The 7,908-nt window shown below is 40.4% G+C and overlaps 1 protein-coding gene across 1 annotated transcript; it reads left to right on the top strand.

The window, feature by feature from the left end:
* Positions 1 to 326: 326 nt before the first annotated feature.
* Positions 327 to 3,134, top strand: LOC307019158 (uncharacterized protein; the record flags this gene model as incomplete). The annotated part of the gene is made up of 3 exons (XM_079649808.1): positions 327 to 1,237; positions 1,634 to 2,286; positions 2,373 to 3,134. Exons 1-3 carry the CDS (start codon positions 715 to 717, stop codon positions 3,132 to 3,134), a joined length of 1,938 nt encoding a protein of 645 aa, XP_079505934.1. The 5' UTR covers positions 327 to 714.
* Positions 3,135 to 7,908: the final 4,774 nt, after the last annotated feature.

Genomic DNA, 7,908 nt, shown 5'->3' with positions numbered 1-7,908 from the left:
ACGTCAATTACCTCTTAAATTTGTGTCAACCACAGACCTTATTTGGAGCTATTTTCCAAAACCCTATGGAAAAAATGCATTGCTTTTTGAGGAAGGAACCGGAAGTGCTAAAAATGCTAACTTACTTCCGGGTTTTACGACGCGTCACTGCGGCTCTCTATTTGCCATACACTTGTGTTTACGGAAGTTGAGATGTTTCTCGGTTGTGATTGGTTGTTCCTCGTCACATGACGAGCGGTGCGCGCTGCTGCAGTGCACGTCTCCAATGAAACTAATGGAAATGAGCTCACAACGCTGATGTGTATGGCTCAGTACAAAGTTGTACTCATTGCATTAGGCTTAGGGTGACCACCCGTCCCGCGTAGCGCGTGCACGCACAGCGTTTGAACCCCAATTCATGCGTCCCGCAAATTGAGACCATGTCACGCATAATCAATGCTTGCTCAAAAAAGAATTGCTCGCTCTAGCTTCTTGAGCTCTTGGCAGCCAAACTAGCATTACTTGAGACTACTTCAGCACGCTACAGTTGCCACACCCACCCCCCAGTATAACTGCTGACTAGGTTGTCAAATTTTGCGTCGTCGTCATGACAGCAAACGGCCGCACGCGCGGCGACAGACGCTGTGCAAAAGACTTCCGGCGGAAATGAAGTGCATTTGTGTAGGGTTATGCCGCGCTACCCGTGGTTTTGTCGCGTGAACTTGTCTATAGAAAATGGCGTCTGAAGCACCAGTAAGTAAAAAGAGAAGGTGTGGTGGGTACAGGAAAGAGTGGGAGAGGGAATATGTGTGGCTGAAGGCTGTTGAGGGGGATAGTGAGAGGGTTTTCTGTGACATTTGCAAAACGTCCTTCTCAATCGGACATGGAGGCGAATACGATGTCAAACGACACAGACTGACTGACACACACAAGAAAAATGTCCAACAAAAAGAGACATCGAAATCTATGGATGCTTTCCTCCGACCCAAAAACGACTGTCTAGCTGACAAAGTCACTGCTGCAGAGGTGACGAGTGTGTATCACACTGTCCAACACGCTACATCATATCGAGCAGGAGATTGTGGCATAAAGCTAGCCCCAACGATTTATCCGGACTCGGACATTGCCAAGAGGATGGCCTGTGGTCGGACGAAGGCAGAAGCTATTGTCACTGATGTGCTTGCCCCTGCCTCTGTCGAAGATTGTTTCAAAGTCCTCAAAAGACCACTACATGAGCAACGAGAGGCAACAACTAAAGGTACATTTAAAGTTATGTTCATGGATGTAATATTGTGTTAGCTATTTATCTGACGTTAGCTAACTGATGTCTAATCATATTAATATTCTTCTACTATGTTAAAAGTCAACGTTTCCTTCACTTCAATGAAATTAAATAGCATCAGTAGCCAACGCAAACATAAAGGCTAAAGGCTCTTCCGTGCCTTTGTGAAACCAGGCTCTGTGTACCTTATATGATTTCACAAAAAAAAGCAACTATGATTTTTGAAAAGATGTAGGCCTAAATAATTGTATAGATTATATTTATATAAAATCAATAATGATCAAAACAGTAAAGTAGTGTCTTGTATTTTTGTAATAATCTGTTTTTAGAGAATCTCTCTCAAGTTCACCCCATCTGTGTGTGTCTCCACAGCCCACACGCCATTCTTCTCAGTGGCTTCAGATGCCTCCAATCATGGGACCACCAAGCTCTTCCTACTGTCAGTGCGTTACTGGACGCCAGACTTGGGAGTACAGACGAAGGTCATTGATTTCTATGATGACAGTGATGAAACATCTTACGCTATCCACAACCAGATAGTCACCAAGCTGGAGGAAAACGGACTGGGACTAGACATGATATCTGCGTATAGTGCTGACAATGCTAGTGTGAATTATGGGAGATACAACTCTGTCTTCCAGAAACTGAAAGAGAACAACAGTTCTATTTTGAAGGCAAACTGTGTGGCCCACATCGTTCACAACAGTGCAAAACACGCAGGAGATCGGCTAAATATCGACATAGAAAATGTTGTCAACAAGACCTTTAGCCACTTCTCCTCATCTGCCAAACGCGTTGAGGAACTTAAGTCAGTTCACACCTTTGTGGAGATAGAGTACCAGTCCCTGCTTAGACATGTGCCCACAAGATGGCTGAGCCTGTGGCCTGCAGTGAAGAGGCTTCATGACTGCTGGGCTCCTATCAAGGCCTATTTTCTCTCATTGGGAGAGGAACAGTGCCCAAAGTCACTATGGCGGCTGTTCAGGGATGACCAGGATGGTGAGGGCAACCCCCTTGAATTACAGGTAATTATTTTGAATTGCATTCAACAGGGATAAGAGAAATTATGATAATGCAAAGAGTGATCATTGACTCATCTTACTTCTTTTAGGTTTACCTGTCCTTCCTCAGCAATGCGCTGAAGATTTTCCACGACACTGTGCTGGAGCGAGAAGATGGGACTGTCTGTGAGCTCTACGATATGATGTTCACCCTAAAAACCAAGCTACAGCAACGACAGAGTGATGGTTTCTTTGGGGCCCAGACGGGTGTACTCTTCCAGGAGTTTCCAGACAGGCAGGCAGCTGTGCTCAGAGAGGATATGTGCAACTTCTACCAGTCCTCTCTCACTTACCTGGAGCAGCGCTATGACTTCTCAGACTCCAACTACCAGAAGAAAGTGGCTAGCCTGGCACTACAGAAGAGCCCATTCAACTTCACCCATCTCTGTGAAGCTGTAGAAGTCCTGCAGCTAAGCAAGCAATTGGACATGGATGCACTATATGATGAGTATTGTGTTGTTCTGCCACACCAACAGGCCATTGTGCAGTCAGAAGCTTCAGTCGTTGAGAAGTGGGCCACCTTACTCAAGCACACACACACACCAAACATGACAGCATTAGCTTCTTTCCTCTTGAGTGTACCAATCACCAATGCTTCAGTGGAGAGGGTCTTTTCACTGATGACAGGATGCTGGACAGACACAAGGAACAGATGTTCGGTAAACCTCATCAAGTCAGAAATCCAGGTGAAGAGCAACTTCACATTCAGTTGCAAGGACTTCTACTCTTATGTAGTGAAAGAGAAGGCTCTCCTCAATGCTGTACGCTCCAACAAGAAATACAAGTTCAAGAAGAAACCTGAAGAAAACTAGTTAATATCCCATTTCTCTAAGATGTAGTTTGATTGATTTTGAACATTGGTGGACTGTTTACAGGGTTGCAAATTTACCATTTTTAGGTTACAGTTGCCTTTTAGGTGAAAATGTCATTGTTCTGCATAGGATTTTATGTTGGCAACTTTTTGCATTGTTGTCACCTTGTGATGTTGATGGGTTCGCACTCCTGTGTCTATACTGAAAAAACATTTGGAACCTTCTCATGAATGTTGCTTGAAGTGAATAAATTGCTTAAGTTAAATAGCATTTGCCAATTCATTGTTCAAAATGTTATGAATCTTTATTTAGAAAGAAATACACATTGGTGGCCTATTGATGGACATACATCAGATATTACACATGTCTAGTGGAATAGGGCACTATTAATGTACTATGTAAGATGGTATGTGCTAGAAATAGGTAAACCACTTCCGCCGGGCAGTGTCCCACATTGTCCCTCAGAAACATACCCCTTGTCCCCCCTTGGGCTTCTTAGCAGGTGGTCACCCTAATTAGGCTACTGTAGCTTTTTACACTGGAGGCGCCCATCTCGGCCAAAGTCGGTTCATATTAGCCTAAAGGTACATAATTAAATGCTAAATGTCGCCTTTAAGGAACAGAATATTTTTGATTTATTTGTGTGTGAATAATGAAATAATTTCAAATATGTTTTTCTGTGATAGGTAATTGGTGTGGAGAAGAGTTCTGTAGTAAATGGTGAGTATTCAAATGTTCAGTGTGACTTCCTTGACTAACTTAAACTTGATCTTTAACAAATTGAAAACTGGTATTAGTCTTACAATTTCTGAATATTTATTCATTACATTTACATACTACAAACATTGCAGGGATATACACATTTTCTGATTTATTAGGCAAAAGTGATTCAGAAAGTGAGAGACAAAAGCCAAACATTCTGCGATAAAGCCTCCTTTACAAAAGTGATAATGTTTTGTTTGTTGAAATGACTATAAGGGTGTTTCTTATATGTAGTCTTACATGACAGTAATACTTATTTTAAGTCGCTTTGGAAAAAAACGTAAACTAAATTAAATGTAATGAAGTCTAACCTGGTTGTTCGTACTTGATATAAAAAGTTATTCTCACTATGGAACCAAAACAGGAGTAATGTAGTCCCTTTTCCGTGCTCTGGTCAATACATTTTGAATCAGCTGAAGCAACTTAACTGACTTTTTGGTACACCCTGATGATAAAGAGTTACAATAAGCTAGCCTTGAAGTAACAAATGCATGGACTAGTTTCTCTGCATCGTTTTCAGGCAAGATATGCCTGGTATGTGATTTTGTAAATACATTTAGCACACAACTACAATCATAACATCATTAGAAAATGAAATGATTTCATGATTTTTATGATTGTGATATTTTGTTTTCTTTGATAAATGCACAGTTTAAGCGTATAACAACCCTGCCCCTCCAATCAAGATTTCTGTCTCAGCTGGATGTGCTATCTGACAAACTTCTGAATATTTTTGAGATGAGAGGAGGACATATAGGCCAGCGTCTGAACTATATTATGTCAGACATGACTCAAGTAAGAATTCATTTTAAGGAAATTATACATCGAGTCAATAGTGTACACATTTCATTGAGCAAAACAGCAAAATCTTTATTTTCTTATTCCCCTTCACTTAGGTTGATGATGTCGATTTAGGGCGGGAATGTCTTCTCAAGGGGCTGTGTGTGCACCTCAATGAGGACCCACAAGATCTGCTGAAAGAGTTTGTGGTCAGTAGAAGTAATATTTGATCTTTTGATTTTTTTTGTTGGGCTTTAAAATATGTATTTATTGAAACACCACATAGTATATAGCCAAAAGTATGTGAACATCCCTGTTTTTTGTTTAATAGCCAGACTACACTGAAAAGCTAGAGGGCTTTTAATTTAAAACGGATACAGGAAATGAAAAAAATTTTATCAGGTCAGACAGGAGTATGTCAGATAACAAAGAGGCTTAAAAGTACTGAAATCTGACCAAATGTACTTGTTAAACACATGGATTTAGTAATGGGTATATATATATATATATGTATTGATTTGTTAGACCTCACTCTGTTCCCTTTGTGACTGTGCACTCTCCAGGCAGAAGATGAAGACGTCATTCTGCGGTCCATTGAGGGGATTACAGTGGGACTTTATGTTGTCAATCACAATTCCACCATGAGACCAGAGGACAGATGAGACCAGAGGACAGATGAGACCAATGAGACCAGAGGACAAATGACACCAGAGGACAGATTGTCCTGGAAGGCCAACAGGTACTAACTGATGTGGACAACATTGCATTAGCTGCTACCATGTTATTTGGACTAATGTTTGCAATGAACCTGAACTACCCCCCTAAACTGAAGTGCACGTTCAAAGTGCTCCAGCAAATGTTAATGGAGCTAGACGGCATCATGCTCTCCAATTAAGCCCAAGCATTTAAAAACAAACTATTTGAGTGAGCTGTTGCCATGGACCATTGTGCACTTTTACAGGATGTATACTGGACTTTCATCGATACAACTGTCTTGCACTTCCGTTGTTCATGCTTTTGGCTGTATTGATTTGCATGTTTCAGAAATGTGTGTTTTTTCCCTGGGGTCATGTGTTTTCAGAATGTACCACTTATCATGTGTTTCAGAATGTACTAATTGTGCTACTTCAAAATGTCAGTTCTTATTTTTATTTGTAATTTAACTTTCTTTAGTGCATATGTGGTGAGAAACCAGGCCATTATTATACTTTCATGTGTTTTTCCAAAGCAATGCCATTGCTTTTTTGTATTAAAGTGCCCTTTCATATTAGCAGGTTATGGATTTGCAAGAACATTTCCTTTTTTTGGCTAGGCATTGACATTATCTGTTAATTGTTTACTATGAATGAGTTACACAAATAAGCCTTTCTTTGCCATTTGGCACAATAAACCTTTATTTTGGTTGGGAGAATAGTTTCCTTTAAGCTTCCTTGCTGTGTTTTAACACATTAATGTATATGTGCATGCATCACAAACATTTTCTATTTATTCTATTTCTTTATTTTCAATGTATTTGTTAATTCTCCTGGGGCTGCATGATGGAAAACCAAAAGCTCATTTGGATGTGTAGGTGGTTAATATTGTTTTATCTTTTGAGAAAAATACATGAATGTTGTTCAAAGAAATGTGTTTGTCTTTATTGGCTATTTGTTTTAAAATGTCATGATAAATGCTGTAGATATAAGAGATTAGGATGGATCCTGTAGAAGAATGTATGAAATGCCTCTATTCACATGAAATAAATAATCTTATGTATACCTTGAGCACTGGTAGATTAAACAGAAAACTATAGCATGTAGTTTAAACAAAACAGGCTTTAGGTACAAATGAAATATACTGAGTATATTAAAAGCCTAAAATGAACATTAAAAAGTCATGTTGGTTAAACATAGGGTAAATGAATATACCTAATATTAAAGGAAATATTCAAATGAACATAACAATTTCATGTTTCTTTGACATAATATAGTTGTGTGTCTTTAACATAATGGAATAGTTTTGATTACACATGATTTTAATATGTGCAACCGATGTCCATGTTTTTTTATTATGTAAGTCCAACAGACTTTTTACAGTGAAGCTTCAATAAAGAAATCATGTTGCTTTAACAGGTACAAGTTAAATATACTGAGTGTTAGGGATTAATTGTATCTTTACTCCTAGACATTTAACCTATTCTGTGTGTTGACATTTACGACCATCCCGGCTTCTAATCTCCCATAAGGAATGTGTTAATACAGTCGTATGTTGATACTAGGTTTTATGGCCTGACCTGGTGGGCACAGGGGGGGTTTTACGACTGTGAGAACGCTGGCTTTCTAAGCTCAACAGATGTGAGAGATATCTCCTGTGTCTGCAGATGTTTACGCTGCCCTTGCATGGTTCAGATCCTACCTGACAGAAGTAGTTTCTCTGTGCAGCTAGGTGCCTTCTCCTCTGCCAAAGCCCCTCTTACCTGTGGGATTCCCCAAGGCTCGATTCTGGGCCCCATCCTTTTTCTACTGTACATACTGCCCCTAGGTTCAATTCTCACAAAACACAACATCCCCTTCCACTGCTACGCCGACGATGTACAGATCTATCTGCCACTCAATTCAAATGACAACTCATTAAAGCTATTGATAAACTGCTTAGCAGGGATCAAATCCTGGCTGAGCCAACATTTCCTCAACCTCAATAAGAGCAAGACTGAGGTTATCTTTTATGGACCCCAACCTCCAGCCTCCCAGGTTGATATTCTGGGCTCCCTCAAAAATAATATCCTCCCCTCTGTCACGAACATTGGAGTGACCTTCAATATCGCTTTTAAATTCGATAAGCAGGTCAGCAGCGTGGTCAAAACCTGCTTTTTTTAAATATGACTATTGGCCAAGACCAAGTCGTTTTTATCTTTTAAAGACCTGGGAAGGGTTATTAACGCCTTTGTTACCTCGAGGTTGGACTACTGCAACGCTCTGTACGTGGGTATGGACCAGGCGTCAATTAAGCGCCTGCAGTTAGTGCAGAACGCAGCTGCACGTCTACTCACTGGCCACAAAAAGCGTGACCACATCACCCCAATTCTGGCCTGACTGCACTTGCTTCCAATTCGGTTCAGAATTGATTTTAAACTCCTTTTATTTGTTTTTAAAGCACTAGATGGGCTGGCTCTGGCCTATATAGCCGAACTCCTACATCGCTACACCCCAGCCAGAGCTTTAAGATCTGCTGACCAGCTGCTGCTGATAGTGCC

The sequence above is a fragment of the Notothenia rossii genome (genome assembly GCF_949606895.1).
Source record: "Notothenia rossii genome assembly, chromosome: 1".
NCBI lineage: Eukaryota > Metazoa > Chordata > Actinopteri > Perciformes > Nototheniidae > Notothenia > Notothenia rossii.
Note: the sequence above shows the minus strand (reverse complement) of the source record. Positions and strands in the feature narration are given on the sequence as shown.